A 16,258-nucleotide genomic window follows, 5' to 3' on the forward strand; every position below is an offset into this window, starting at 1 on the left:
TGCAGCATCAGAATTTTAAGAGAATTGAAATCAGAGCTGAACCCCGCTCAGTCATTCCCCAATATTTCCAATTGGCTTGTCAATCAATAATAACGTACGTTTGTTCGAACAAATGCGAGTTTACAAAATCCAACGTACCGACAAAAGCATTGTATGCGCGTATAATTATAGTCTATCTCTGAAATATCTTGGTGAATATCTTCGATAAGTCTTGCCTGCTCACAGTTTGAGGGAAAAAGGGAAAAAATCAGTCGGCTGAAACCTGAGCCTGATACGGTGGTGACTGTATAGGCACTCACACAGCATAATTTTCTAAAATGCAATGTTTTCTCAACACATTAAAGGCTTCGGCTTCGACTTCGGCTAACCTACATCTTTAGAATTTTGGGTTTCCATGTCATTGTGATCAAAACCTGCTTGGCGACGTAACTTGTCTAAATTTTAGTGGCAAGTTTTACAGAGTTTTTTGATTCCTCATTTGCACATCGTTGGTGTAAATATCCCAGCGAAACTTTGATTTAAAACGAATAGATCGCTGTCAAATATTGCTTCCTAATAATGTATACTGATTTAGTAAGTAATGCCTAAAACCCCCTCTCTCATTAGAGTCTAAACCATCACATAATTAACACTTATTTACTGCGAACGAAGGAAACGTTATGTTATGTTTTGTGGACCTGAGACCTGTCGATATTTCAAGAGGCGAAGCCGAGTGAAATATCGATGGTCGAGGGTCCACAAAACATAATGTTTTCTGAGTTCATAAAAGACATAATTTCAAATGGATAAAAGTTGTTATTATCCATGAGATAACACGTTATCTCACTCTGCAGAGGGTCGCGCTGGCGACATCAAAATTTCGTCACTCTCGCGTGATTTGCTCTCGACCAATGAAACGCTACGAACACCAAACTGTGACAAGTGGTATATGTATAATAATACGATTTAATACGTCTATTTAATACAAAAACTAGGGCACTATGAAATATGAACCTATAATAGCTATATAATATCCGAGAATCCTTTTGTGCATTTATATAAAATAATTGCTAAAGATAAACAATCTGATACGACTCATTCGCGTGCAAAATCTTATATTTAAATGACTTGACTGAATACTGACCTTCGATACAAAGATCGTGAAAGTTCTCCTGATTTTCCTTCAAATAATCACTCATATCCATTGATATTTTGAAATTTTATTCATATATTAATTAAGTTGGAGTCAACGTTTGGTGAGAGATGTTTACATGATAGGTGTTGCCATTGCTAATAAATAATACTAGAGAGTATGGGCAATGCAACGGCTAGCGCAGCGTTCTTATCAACAAAGGCATTGATCCTCAAAGATAAAAGAAAACGTAAATAACATCGTTTAAACGTTGTTCAATCGTCGTATTTGCTGAAACTGCACCATAATTTTCCCCGATTTTCACGCTGCATGACCACGCGGAAACAGTTAATGTGCATGTTGGAATTTCATGCTGTATTACTATATTTTTGAATTTTATTATTGATAGAAAGAGCAGTTTATTGCTGCTATGTATAGCCTAATTATATATCGGCTTTTATAAAGCAGAACTTGCTTGCAGAATCAGCATTTTAAAAGAATTGAAATCAGAGCTGAACCCCCTTAGTCATTCCCCAATATTTCCAAATGGCTTGTCATTCAATAATAACGTTTTGTTCGAACAAATGCGAGTTTACAAAATGCAATTTGAAGAAAATTTTATGCAGCAACGAAAGCATTGTATACGCGTATAATTATAGTCTCTCTGAAATATCTTGGTGAATCTCATCTATGAATACTGCCTGCTCACAGAATGTTAAACTGCTAGAAGTTTGGAAAGGGAAAAAATCAGTCTGCTGGAACCTGAGCTTGATAGGATGGTGACGTTTAGGCACTCGCACTGCATAATTATCTAAAATGTAATGTTTTCTCAACACACTAGTGGCTTCGGCTTCGACATAGGCTAACCTGATTCTTTAGAGTTTTGTGTTTCCATGTCATGATTGTCATCGAAACCTGTTTGGCGACGATTCTAGGCCTTTCTCGTAGTTTAATGATGTTGTAAATCAAAGCCACTGTTTGAAAAATCCATGACTTCATTTTCATATAAGTTCGGCGTCATGCAAATAATTTTTAATTTAATTTAAATTAAAATAAATAATAATAATTTAATTTAATGCACCTCATACACACCATCACTGTTATTTACAATATTATATTGAAATATAAAGCATGTATTTGGCACAGGTAATCAAAAATAGCATAGCTAATCGAGTCTGATTACCCATGGTAGAGTATATCGCTTTTCCATGAAACTTTTAGCGGTGGCAGGTTTTTAAAGATGCTCTGGCACCTCGAATAAATGAGTGCCAGAACATTATTAATTATCTGTCTATTACTTTTATAAAATTGCATAAATCAATAGGCTCCAATTAAACTTTCCGCAATCCTCCTCTTCAAAACTGACTTGTTTAATGTTTTTAACTCATCATCAATGGCATTCCATGCCTTTGGACCCTGAAACCTGAGACTAAATTTACCATAATTTGTTCTTACTTTATCAATAAAATAAGTATTTCTTACAGCTAATCTTGTATGGTAATTGTGAACTAAGGAAACATGCTTAAAAAAGCTTTGAAATAATGGCGAGAGGTTATCAGAATAATAATCATACATAAATAAAACATTATGAAGAAATACAAGGTCAACAAATTTCAAAATCTTAAGTTGCTTGAACAGAGGATTAGAGTGTTCATCGAATTTAGAAAATGTAATAATTCGAACTATTCTTTTTTGTAAAATTATTAATGGATTAAGAGTAGAAATGTAAGTGTTACCCCACACCGAGACCCCATAACTTAAGTACGGATATATCAAGCAATAATATAATTGAAGGGTCACGTGTGAGGTAACATAATGTCGGATTTTAGACAAAATACCAATACTTCGTTTAATTTTTTTCGTAACATGCTGAATATGATTTTTCCAATTTAAGTTAGAATCAATATAAATTCCAAGATATTGGGTACTACTTTCTTGTTTTAATTCAGTTTGATTAATATAAATCTTCATTGTAGTCTGAATTTTCTTTTGTGGTGGATGAAATAGAACAAAATTTGTTTTGTCAATATTAAGGGAAAGTTTATTACAAATAAACCAATCAGAAACTTTTCCAATATTTTGGTTAACAGTATATTCAAGATCCAATAAACTTTTGTTAGTACAAAATAGGTTCGAGTCATCAGCAAAAAGATGGAAGTCAAAAACTTTTGAGCAATTATGGAAATCATTTAAGTAAAGAAGAAATAGCATTTTAGCCTTGTTGAAAATCGTGACCTCGCCCACAATATAGCTATCCTCGAGTTGCAGGAGGTCCTCTTGCAATATTAAAACAACTTGTGTGATCGAATTTAACTATGCAAAATGCAGTTAAAGAGTTTTTATTCAAACGGCCCTTGATCTAGATAGCTCACGCTAAGCCTTTAAGATTTTGTAAAATGAGTTTGATTCAATAGACCTTTTCAGTAATTACGTCTCAATATTACTATTTTAAATTTAGTACCACCTTAAATGAGACGTATTTCACGTTTTACTCTCACAAGCTATGAGCAAAGATGAAAAACATCCTTCTATAATCAGTGCATGAAAAATATTTTTCATTTTTACTAATAAGTATAGAAATAAGCCATAACGCGGGAGCGAGGCTCGCGGTCTTGGCCTCTCAGCCTCGTTCTTGTGTTATGGCTTATTTCCACATTTATTGGTCAAAACAAAAAAAAATTTCATGCATGTGTTGAAGAAGGAAATTTTGCACGTAGCTCGTGAGAGTAAAACTTTAAAGTGCCCATGTCATAAAATTGGAATTTAGATTTTTAGAATCTTTGTTTGAAATGAGTTAGTAAGTTCTAAATCAAAACTGAAATTGGATTTTTATTTTTCGAGTTATTGCCATCTAAACATTGATTTTGGTGGAATGAAAACTCTGAAAACCGCGCAAATGAGACTGGTGCGAAACAAGGTGTTTGACGTCACAATAGGAACTCGTTCGACGCGACAATTTAGTAACTCTATTGCATAGAGTAATAAGTAGAGGCTAACTGCGCAAAAAAGACAGACAATTCTGTATAAAGTGACTCGTATATTATCAAAATGTGTTGTGAAATGGCTTTAATAATTGTACGTTCCTAGCAACAGTCGTGCAATAATTGCAAATACGCCATGAGTCATGACCAATTGAGTCACTGTGTTGTAAACACGTTAGGCAGAGTTAACAGATAAAGGATTTACCGAAGTAAATAACGTCTCAAAAGATGCGAGTGCGCACATTTTAGTAAAGACAGCTGAAGAATGTTGGTAAAAAAGATGCCATAATAAAAGCGAAATGTACTGGGTTATATTTATATGCACATGATTTGATATGTTTCTTTTGCGCGAGACGTGTTAGATTTCTCAGTTAATATTGATAACTCTAAGTCTCTCATTGAACTATTTTTTTTGAAAGCGCATGGGAACTCCACTCATACTCTAGCTCAATTGATTTGTAATGAAAATAAACCAGAGAATCACACAGGCATGCGTGACTTAACTACACATAAACACATTGTAGAAATACCGGCACTCATGAGCCACAGGAAAACCTCAATCATAATGCTATTAATATAATATTTATATAGGGCAGTAAAATGTATTAGGGGTCCGCGTCCGCCTTTTATCTACACCCGGGTGAACTGTATGTGTGAACTGTATGTGTATGTGTATCGACTTCCTTTAAGGTGGTCCTAAATTTAAAACATGTGATGTTAAAATGTTGTGACGTAATTACCGAAAAGGTCCATTTTAAGTGTTTGTACAAAATTTTTGGAGCAATACAACAAAAAAAGGTTTTTTAAATTTTGTATTTAATATTAAACTGACATTATTAATCTATAATTTAATATTTACGAACCATTATATTCTCTTATTAGTTTCACATCAATTCTACAAAAGAATATGGCAAAAATTCTTTTTGATATCAGATCTGCGACCAATATAAAAAAAAGTATACGACGATTCGGGAACTAAAGCTGATCGAGGTATTAGTGTTTTTACAGCCTCGATGGAGGATATTCCTGAAGGCTACTATATGATAGGCCAGGCTGCAGCCCGTCAAACTGGCATTACAGATATACCCAAATCCTCCATAATCCTGGTGAAGCCTTCCGATCCCAACTTCATAAGGATTCCACTAGATTATGAATTGAAATGGAACGATAAAGATTCAAAAGGGGACTATGCTGGTTCATTTTGGAGAGTAATTGCACCTAAAGGCTACGTGGCACTGGGAGATGTTGTTACTGGCAACTACTCACAACCGCTGACTGCATTTACCGACAAGTTTGCCTGCATTCGACAAGATCTGTTGGTTCCAGGTGAAATGGACCCGCACAGTTTATGGGATGATAAAGGATCGGGTGCAGCGTTGGCAGGATCAGTTTGGGAAGTTGATGGTCCAGGATGGCTACGACATGCCGCATATATCTGTCTTTGCTCTTCCTGCCAAGGTTGCTTAAAAATAGTAAAACTTGTGACATTCAGTTTGATTATATACTGAAACTTTATTACTTAATTTAGATTGATGCATGGATGGTGATTTAGATTTGTGTACAACATATTGCTACATAATATTTTCATGGGAAATATACCTTGGTTTGGGCGCTTACATTGTATAATTTCTGCACAATGCATACTGGAATGACCAGTAAAAAATGGGCAGGGAAAATGGTCGAATTCATTTCAGTTTTGAACAGGTAGTGTCATCATTCTCGTGTACGGGTGAACCATATCCCCATTTAGCAGTGAGCAGACACTGCTAGAAAGGTATACACGTTTCTGGGCTGGCTCTATTTCAAGACTTTGTTTGCCTTCTTAGCCCCCAAAACAGTCTAGTTCTTCGACGGAGCCTACTAAGATTTTAGTTTCAAGTTCGAACATGAATATATACATGATATTTTCTGTCCCATTGAGGTCTATTATAAGTAAGAGTAAAAAAAGGCGACTCTGGGTATCATATTTTTTGGGTCTTCATGGTTCAACCTACTGCATGTTGTTTGAACGAGGCGCGAAGTGGAGCTTTGTGTCCGAGAGTATCCCGGAAGAAGAATGGCTGGAACATCTACGTTAACTTTTCTCTCATGCAGGTAACTCAGATAAGATGATAATGTTGGTGAATTAGTCAAACTGACTCATTTAACATTAACGGGGTTCTATTAATTTAAAAACTACAAGACCGTAAGTAGAAGATTGCTCGTGCATGCTCGACTGATTTCTATTTTGAATTCTTTTGTTCCTACAGTATGTAAACATAAATATTTATATTTTTTCATGAAAATCTGCCAATGCGATTCCGATTTTAAGCTGTAGTCATTTATTCATACCCTAAAATCCTAGATCCGCCACTGGAGGTGTGCTCGTTAGATCTTGACAAAGAGGTGGGTTAAGAGGTGGATTATGAGATGAAAAACAGACAGGGTAATTGTTTGGGGAGGGGCGATTTAGTGTTGACGCAATTATTTATAACTAAGAGATGTCTGCATGTATCACGAAAGCTAAAATAAGCAAACTTAAATTTTGTCGCATCCAATTTACTTGTGGTGTATGTTTTATATAGTCTGTTGACTTGCAATGTATATGGACGTCAATTCCACTAAAATAAGTGCTGTGCTGTTTTATCAATAACCAACTTCTTTCCATACAAGCAACCACACACAACTCAAGTAAGGCAGAATAAGGCTGCCTTGTAAGAAAAACTGTTAAAAGGAATTTGCTTAGCTTCTATTAAGTCATAATTTGCATGCGACACAAATATTATTTTTCATCATGACCTCTAAGAAAAGAATGAAGTGAAAATATAAAAGTCACTCTTGAACACAAGATCTCGTGGTTTAGTGGTAAAGACAATTTTCTCGAATGTGGTAACCTATTGTTGGAATCCCAGCATAAGTCTTTTCATTATAGTCTTTGGGAGAACGATAACCATACCCGTTCAGCCGAAGATCTTGTTGTCTAGTGGTGAAGACAATAATGCCGAAAGTAGCAATAAATATTTCGAATCCCTGAAAACCTTTATTTTATCATGACCTTCGACAAAAGGGTGAAGTAATTCTCTCAGAGCGCGCTAGACAGTCTAACCGCCTGAAATCCTAAAACCGTCTTACATGAAGTTTGCGTAAAGCGAGAGCGCTCGCCAAAAACTATGGTCAATTCAATTGACCAAACGTTCACTCGAACGTAAGATATGAATAAAATTTCAAAATATCAATGCATATGAGTTATTCTTTGGAGAAAATTCTTTCAAGATCTTAGTATGGAAGGTCAGTATTCAGTAAAGTCATTTAAATATAAGATTTTGCACGCGAATGAGTCGTATCAGATTGTTTATCTTTAGCTATTATCTTATACTAGGTTACCTAAAGGCAGTAGTGCTGCCTATACTCTTATAGAAATAGCATGCGCAAAATGCTTGCTTGTTAAAAATTCATACCATGGTTACGCAAATTATAGTCAAATGTTATACGACACTTCAAATTACAATAGATCAAAGGTCAAATTCCAAATGCGCGAGGTATTTGTGAAACTAAAACCCTGAGGCTTTAGCCCCTTAAATAAAACAATCAAAGAACTAACTTAAAAGTTAAATACTTATACATGCTTTAGTTACGCCACACAGGTTTACCCCAATGATAAAAGTAAAAGAAAATATGTTTCAAACCTTTTAAAAAAATCGAAATGACAAAGCTATAAAACAAGTGACAGTCAAATGTTATACGACACCATAAAATCACAATAGATTAAAGTTCAAATTCCAAACGCGCAAGTATTTGTAAAAGACCAAAAGCACAAGACTCCAATTGCCAAGTAACGGTATGGTTCACCATGTCGCTTTTGGTGTCCGTTTATACAACAGTGATGCGTCATGCGAGCACAATCTCACGGCTAACTCAGTGTCTGCCTTCCAAAAACACTTTGAATTTGAAACACTGACCGTATAAAGCATGGAGTCGTTTTATAGCATACCGACCGCATTGCATTGTGGTAGGAGATCTTTTACCACAATGCAGTGCGCTATTTCGTAAATTTGCTTCCCCTACTACACAAATTAGGGACTGCTGCCTTGCTCGGTCGCTCAGGCGACCTCGCTGCGGCAGCAATAAATGCACAAGAGGATGCTCGGATATTATATAGCTATTATAGGTGTATATTATAATACCCTGGTTTTTGTATTAATAGACGTATTAAATCGTATTATGTGATGGTTTAGACCCTGACGAGAGAGGGGGATTCAGGCATTCCTTACTAAATATATATTATTAACTAAGAAACAATATTAAAGGCAATCTATTCGAAAATAAAGTAATGAATTTTTCAGAATGAATTTTCAGATTTTATTAACATTTATTGTATTCTACGCAATATCATCCACCGCCATGTTGTTTGCGTTAGTTGGCAGATCAGTGTTGGCAAAGGATTGGAAATTTCCTCTTCCCATTATACTCCGCGCGCTGATAACTGTCAGGATACTTCATGTAATAATAGTAAACCTAAGCCTCTGCGGAGGAGAGAATTTAAGTTAAATAACCATATTGCCGTTTGCAAAAACTTTGGTTGGCTAGTGGTTATCTCGATAGTTCCATGTGTTAGCTGTTGATGGTTCAAATCTCGTTTAAGACGTTTTAAATCAAAGTTTTCATTTTTAATAGTACAGTACATGGTAAAATTAGGTTAAATAAATCGCTGTTGGTTTTCAACAATCACCAGTCAGCCTTGTGGTAAAATCACGGACTACAGACAGATCGAGGGAGCAAGAATTGGAAGATACCGTCTCTCATTACGGTTAGGAAAAAGGTAGTTGTGGGTATGTTGCTCCTTATTCTCGAGATTACATTACATTACATTGCGAAGATATTTCCTTAAAAGATCGATACGTACCACCAGATGACAACTCAGACAGGTATCGCCCTTTCTGTGCAATACCAAAAGATCTTGATGCCTGGCATGTGCGATTCCTTCTTTCTTTAAATATGGGGAACAGCGAACTGTGGTTGTGAAGCTGAATGTTGGTATATTCTTTCATTTTTCTCCTATATTCTTTCATTTTCTGCAGGATGAAAACTGAAATGTATTTAGATATATTTGAATTACGTGACTTAGCTACATCAGGCCGGAATAATGAAACCATTTTACAGTTACAAAAAGATCAGCTCTTAAAATAGTTGAACAAAAAGTAGTCTATTATGACAGCTTCTATGTCACAAGTAATGATAATATGACTTCCACATATATCAATCACCAGAAACTGTTTTATTAAATGCATCAAAGTATTTTATGTGTCATCAATAAACATATAAACTCTATACCCACCCATGCAAAGTCTATGTTGTTTTTAACACCTGGTGTAAGAACCAGTTAAGCAGTACATTTAAACTAACCAACTTCCTGTCAATATCAAAAGTTCTATGTTACTATACTAGTAATAGTTCTAAGAACTATGATGCATGATTGTGGTCACAGCTAAGTTTAAACCAGTCCCCTTCTAAAAGGCTCCAGAAATTAGCGCCCTTTCTTGTGGGATATTCTGACTGTGCCGAGATGACTTTTCACCAGTTGCAAACTTGTTGGCCAGTCTTCTTCCGGGATACTCTCGGCAACAAAGCTCAAATTCACGCCGCGTTGGAATAACATGCAGTAGGTTGACCCACCAAACATGAAGGTACCCAGGGGGTCGCCTTTCTTCACGTTCTCTCCATAGTAGACCTCAATAGGACAGCTTGAGATCTCTGCCATTCCGACAGCGATGAAGATCACCGTACCAATAGCCGAGTGGCCTGTGTCGATGTGGATTATGGCTCGGGTATTCACGTGACTGAGGTAGCGTTGGGAATAGGTATTGGCTGTTGGATCATAACCCATTGAGAGAGCTTCTGCGTAGTACGCGCCTTCCTTGATGTATGCCTTGGTTATTGTACCATCAACTGGTGCATGCCAGCGATGGTAGTTGGCAGAGCTGAGAAAGGCCTGGTACACGGTCCCGTCCACGTACTTTTCAGTCAAGGCGTCGTCATCGAGCAGATGTTGCAAGCTGTACGGTTGGGCCTTGATCCAAAATTCATCGCGGTGCTTCGGCTGTCTCTCGATAAAGTACGGAAAGGCTTCGCAGGGGGAACAGATGACAAATGGATCATTGGGATGGGCGACCGGGCGTACGTCCACGTCGGTTCTCAGTTTTCTGGCGAAGAAATCATTCCATGACTTGAAACCATAGTACACAGGATCACTCATATCGACTTGGTACGTGTCAAGAAAACCAGGCATTGTCGCCAATGACTCGGGGCACAACCATCCATCCTGCAAGAAAATATCAGGATACATGAAAAAAATCTATGGGTGTCTGTAGAAACTGAAAAGAACAAGCTACCAATGAAGGTCTAGGTTTTAGCTTTGCTATTGGATTACTAGGTCGAGACTCAAAAGATGTGGCGAGGGAGGCTTCTATATTTGTATGGAAATGGAAGATTTAAGGTGGTAAAAAAGTTGTAGTAAAGTAAAATTCCTTCATTTTATGGGATGAAGAAAATATCGAAAGTGGTCTATGGCAAAAAACAAAAATTCTTCCATCTGAAGATTTTAGAAAAATATGCTACAATAATACCGTAGAATTCAAAACTATTTTCGAATCTTCGTTGCTCAAGTACTGCGCCCAATCCCTTAGAATAAATCTGAAGCACTTGTTGACTTTATCATTGATGAAAGCCATGGTTCCAGGAGGGGTGGCCATCACGTAGACGAGGAGGCTGTTAAGAGGGGCACTGCCAAGCACGCTGTTATATACAGGGGCTCCACTCATGACAGTCTGCATCTTCAGTAACATATCCATGTAGTCTGAGATGGGGCTCTCTGGGATGTCTGGGTCGGGGAATTTGTAAGTAAACATGGTTGAAAAAAGCATGTTGACTTCTGGGTCAGTTTCGATCAGATCTTGCAAGGCCAACAGCGAAGGACGAGTAAGTTGATCTGCTCTGCGCATCTGCTTGATATACTTGTAGATTGTTTTGAGGTCGGCCCCAAGCCAGTTTCCGAGCCGGTATGTTTTCGACATTTTTTAAATCCTGAAAGAGATTAGATTTAATTTGATAACGTTAGTACACTACTAAAAACCCCAAAGAAACAATTTTTAGAAACATTGGCCTGTCATTTAATCCCCGAGCCGGTGCAGAGCACCGTGCGAGGGTACCAATTCCGCCCGGAGATTATGAATTACACCTGGAATCCGGGAGAACATAGCGGAATGTAAAGTTGTACAAAATGTCATGGACCTTGGACGCTCAGTGGTCATGGTACTTGCACGCATGCGCAAAATTCGAACGAGTAAAGACTGGCAATGAGCAACCTACTGATTGGCTAAGACAAAAAGTTCATGTATTTCAATGAAAAACGTCAGAAATTAACTGTCGTTTTGGAGACTATTTTTTAAAAAAAATGTTTGGTATTAAACTCGATATAAAATGTGGGGTCAAACATAATGATACAAACACACGGAAAAGATTAAAAATTCAACGCTAGCGGTGAAAAGGAAGGATTCGTAGTTTATAATACTTGAAGCGGTAGGTGACTGTCTATTTTGTCATTTTTTGTTTGCCGTAAGAATGCATTTTATCTTTATTGAATTATTTGAGTGTGAACCGTTGGTATGTCGGTTTGCGTTGATCTTACCGATTACTTGAGGCTTTACTTCATCGTTTTAACTTCAAAACGATTTCTTTTAAGTGTAATTCGTAGTTTTGATATAAAAAATATCACTTTAAAGCTTTTATAAAGTCGACTACAATCTCTGCATAAATTCAGTCAATAATCGAAAAACCGACATTCGACGTTTAAACTTAAATGCTTGGCCTTGTGGATTTAAATTATTTGTGCTGTTTTGATGTTTTGAAGGTTTAGCTATAGTGAGGTATTAACTCTCACTTAAACTGTGAAAGTCTATATGATTTCATGTAACGTAATGCAGCAGGAAAACGGGTGATTTTACTTCACCTAATCTTATATGACTTTTGTTTTCAAAAAAATTGAAACATCAGCTATCGGCTTTATATTTAAGTTATTTCATGATATAAGCATAAAGGGTTAGGTCTGGATAAATTAGGAAATGATTTCTGCTTCGTGTGAAATGGCGAGGGGTTGCTGCATGCATGTATTTCAAGTTCATTTTATATAGTTGTTGTGTATGTATGTATGTAAAATCCTTAGCTTTTAAAATGCTCGATTTCACGCACGATCGATCTGACATTGTCTATAAGCAACATTTAAAACGAGAACATTTGGCCGTGTGCGTGTCCAATGATAGCAAAAGCACGATATTTAATTATTTTGTCTTTAAGGTGAGCTTTTTAATGTCTAAGTTTAAGTGTTCAAAATTCCATTGCAAATGGGCCAAATCATCGTCACATTCATCTGTTATTTCATCGATATTGAAGTGATAATGCTTGAGATTTATAGTTTCCCTCATTTGTCTCCGTTGTTCTTACTAGCAGTGTAAATTGCGCGAAAACAAACGCGTTTCTACATAAAAATAAATAGATTTGCTTAATAAGTGCCGAGCTTATATGAGAATGTAGTCATGGATTTTTCAAACAGTGGCTTTGATTCACGACATCATTAACTTACGAGAAAGGTCTAGTATCGTCGCAAAGCAGGTTTGGTAATTCGATGACGATGACATGAAAACACAAAACTCTAAAGAATCAGGTTAGTCGAAGGCGAAGCCATAAGTGTGTTGAGAAAAAAAATTGCATTTTAGATAATTATGTGGTGCGAGTGCCTATACGTCACCGTACACGATCAAGCTAAGGTATCAGCAGACTGATTTTTTCCCTTTCCGAACGTCCAGCAAATTAAAATTCTGTGAGCAGGCAAGATTGATTTAAGATATTCATCAAGATATTTTAGAGATGGACTATAATTATACGCGCATACAATGCTTTCATCGCTGCGTAAAATTCTATTTAATATTGCATTTTGTAAACTCGCATTTGTTCGAACAAAACGTCAATCTTGATTGACAAGCCAATTGGAAATATTGGGGAATCACTTTTCATATACCCAGTACGAAATATTCCAGTCATTGTCTACCAAGTGTATGCACAGGGTAAAGCTTTTGAACGTTTAACGTTGATATAAATTTAGGCAATATTTATCTGGGGACCTAACTCATCTATAAACTAAGATTTCAGTTATGCGTGCATGCACTTGTAAATGTAACGGATATCGGAAAGGCGCGTGAGGTCGATGACAGTTGTAAGTGATCAATCAAACTGAAAGGGTATTAATTTCCAAGCCGTTCATTAGGACTACAATCACGAAAAAGATATCACTAGTTTGCAGACGGTTTAGGTGACGAGAACGATGCTATGGTGCTGCGATGGAGTATATATTATACAATAGATTTGTAAATCCAAATCTCCTCTTTTGTTCAGTGAATCCAACATGAAATTGACACTTGAACACTTAAAGCAACCTGGTCATAACAAAGATGACTTATGCGTAAAAGAATTGATAGCCTCTCCAAGCATCAGTGAGGAGTTTTTTAAACCGTGGTAAACTTAAAAAAAATATATCAAGTCCTTGTTAAACCTTCAACTGGAAGGACGGTTGCCTTGACACTCATCCGATGTTCAGGGCTTTTGTCACGGATGACGGAAAGACGACACTTCAGCGTGCAGAGATTAAAGAACAACACGCGTGCATTTGATTGACGCGCTCAAGATTACAACCTCCCAGCCAATTTCAATCTCTTACTGGAATATGTGCCAGTATTTTCTATTTCAAGATGTAACAGGAAAGGCCCTTTAAACTTGCGATTTTTGCTGCGATTTTATGTGCGATTCTCTTCTTTTGATAGATGTGAACGAGTGGATTATAGTTACGAGTGCTATAAGAGCTTCTTTCGACACGGGTAGTGTCGCAGCTCCTCGCAAGAATGATTTTCATTGGCTGAACTTTACAATACATTTCTGTTTCAACCAATAGCATAGCTTCGTTCAGATAGCATAGAAAAGCATTATCGAATTGGACGAAAGCTTCCGAGCACTGCGACATGTCCCTTCGACACATGCGTGAGTAGGTCTCAACACAAAAACAAGAAAAACACGTTAAAGAATTACAAAGGGGGGTTCAGCTCAAATATATTGGAGACATGAAAAGTTGATCCTGGAGCAATTCTCTTAAAATACTGATTCTGCAGGCAAATTCTACTTTTTAAAAGCTGGTATACAATTCGGCTATACATAGCTGCAATAAACGTGCTTGAGTCGGCTTAGGCAAGCAGCAGAAAGTATAGAAAAAAAAGTTAGGAGAAAATTAATATTCACACGATTTGCCCTTTTTATGTTTCCTAGCTCTTTCTATCAATTATTAACAACAATAAATATAGTAATACAACCATAATACAACATGCAATTCCAACACACACACTAACTGTTCCCGCTTGGTCATGCACCGCAGTGAAAATCGGGGAAAATTACGATGCAGTTTTACCAACGACGACGATTGTAAACTTTGTTATTTACATTTTGTTTTATCTTTCATGAACAATGCCTTTGTTGATGAGAACCTTGCTGTAGCCGTTGCATTGGCCAAACTTTCTAGTATTATAATATAGCAACGGCAACACCTATCATGTAAACATTGGCTCTCGGTAAAAATAACAGAACTCTGAGCGAAAAAATCTATTCGATATTAGGTGTATGATGTATAAACGCATGTACACAATTGATTACCAACATACCTTGGAGGCTGTAACAAATCTTTGATTCTGAATCTTTCCCGACTTGTTTGTTAGTTCGCTCGATGCAAGAGAACTTGAAGTAATGACCTTTTGGCTTTGCACGTCCAAATACATACGACCTCACAATAAGGTGCACTGCCCTTCGTCGGAAACAGGCCAAAGCGTGCTCTTGAGATATTGTCAAAGAATCTTTTAATCTGTGGAATATATTACATGCAAGATGAACAAATTGGGTGAGGGACGATTTAGTGTTCTCGCTATTAGGCCTAGGTTGTACGTAGCATTTTGATAATAAGATAATCAAACTCATTAAGTTTCATTACCATTGCATCATCTATTTTTCATAGGCAAATTGCATTCGAGGCGAGCAAATGCGACGTATAACCTAGGCCTTATTTACTACATTCAATCATTTATGCAGGTAAATCCTTCAGAGTTGTATTGATGACTTCTTTGATCTCACAAGGAGATATAAAGATACCACGACAGTTCAAGAGCACACTTGAAATGGTAGAACCGCAGTTTCATGGTGAGATGTCATAAAAGGCACAGTTAAACTTTCCGAATGCTTGCAAAGAAATGCGCTTTTTTTGAACGCACATACGGCTATAGGTAGTATGGCCACTTTAAGCACAAGGATGGTAAAAAATATTCGCCCGTAATTTAAAGTGACGATTAAAAGATCCGAATATTTCACAATGCTATTTTCTCCGCATTTTACAACGATTTCCGACCAAACTTTGTAATTTTGTAGTATTCTTTATAAACTGTTGGGGGTCATGTCGTCTTTGTTCTTTTGACGACTAAAACGAAACCACAACGGAAAAAAGCGAGACGATGCACCCGCCTTAATCACAGAATGTTCTCCACAACCAAGATTGAGCTAAAGTTTTCATGAGTATTTTAATATACTCACAACTCAAATAAGCAAGAAGTATAACTGCTTTGCATGTGAGAAAAACTGTAGCAATGAATTTGCAAGCTTCGTAGTGTAAGCTTGTTAACCCAAGCTGAACCTGGGTTATCTTAAACCCAGGTTAGTTTTTAGGTGTAACAACACTTAATCCTGGTTAGTTTGAACCTTGCTTTGAAGGTGGGTTCTCTCTGGCTCGAACCCGGGTTCAGAACCAATGTAAACAAACCTAAATATAAATATATACCAAAATGGACATGAACACATCCATTTTTTAAGCAGTTGACAGTAGAAATAAAATAAATTGATATTGTTATTAGTTATAAGTATCCTGTTAAGGTGGCTCCCTAGAGTTTTGTAAAAATTCTAGATAGCAGATTTTTGTACCCAATTAAACACCGATATTGTGAACTAAAGATCTATAATATTTTGATTATTGACGGTTATCTATGAAAGCCGTTGCTATCAAACACGAGGATACTTATATCACTGATCCCGGATTGCTACCGGGGGCTCGGAG

The 16,258-nt window shown here is 36.8% G+C and overlaps 1 protein-coding gene across 1 annotated transcript; it reads right to left on the reverse strand.

Annotated features, from left to right (window-relative positions):
- Positions 1-9,257: 9,257 nt before the first annotated feature.
- On the reverse strand, positions 9,258-14,887 carry LOC114525185 (L-tryptophan decarboxylase-like). Its single transcript, XM_028546407.1, has 3 exons — positions 14,826-14,887; positions 10,695-11,151; positions 9,258-10,390 (listed from the first exon to the last, which is right to left on the reverse strand). Exons 2-3 carry the CDS (start codon positions 11,139-11,141, stop codon positions 9,596-9,598), a joined length of 1,242 nt encoding a protein of 413 aa, XP_028402208.1. The 5' UTR covers positions 11,142-11,151; positions 14,826-14,887; the 3' UTR covers positions 9,258-9,595.
- Positions 14,888-16,258: the final 1,371 nt, after the last annotated feature.

This window comes from Dendronephthya gigantea, unplaced genomic scaffold (genome assembly GCF_004324835.1).
Source record: "Dendronephthya gigantea isolate DGI-Jeju-01 unplaced genomic scaffold, DenGig_1.0 000033F, whole genome shotgun sequence".
In the NCBI taxonomy this organism is placed as follows: domain Eukaryota; kingdom Metazoa; phylum Cnidaria; class Anthozoa; order Malacalcyonacea; family Nephtheidae; genus Dendronephthya; species Dendronephthya gigantea.

Coding starts and splice junctions, on each gene's coding strand:
- LOC114525185 (XM_028546407.1), bottom strand. CDS start 11,141: ATGTCGAAAACATACCGGCTCGGAAACTGGCTTGGGGCCGACCTCAAA. Junction 10,391..10,694: donor AAATAGTTTTGAATTCTACG/GTATTATTGTAG, acceptor ATTTTCTTGCAG/GATGGATGGTTGTGCCCCGA.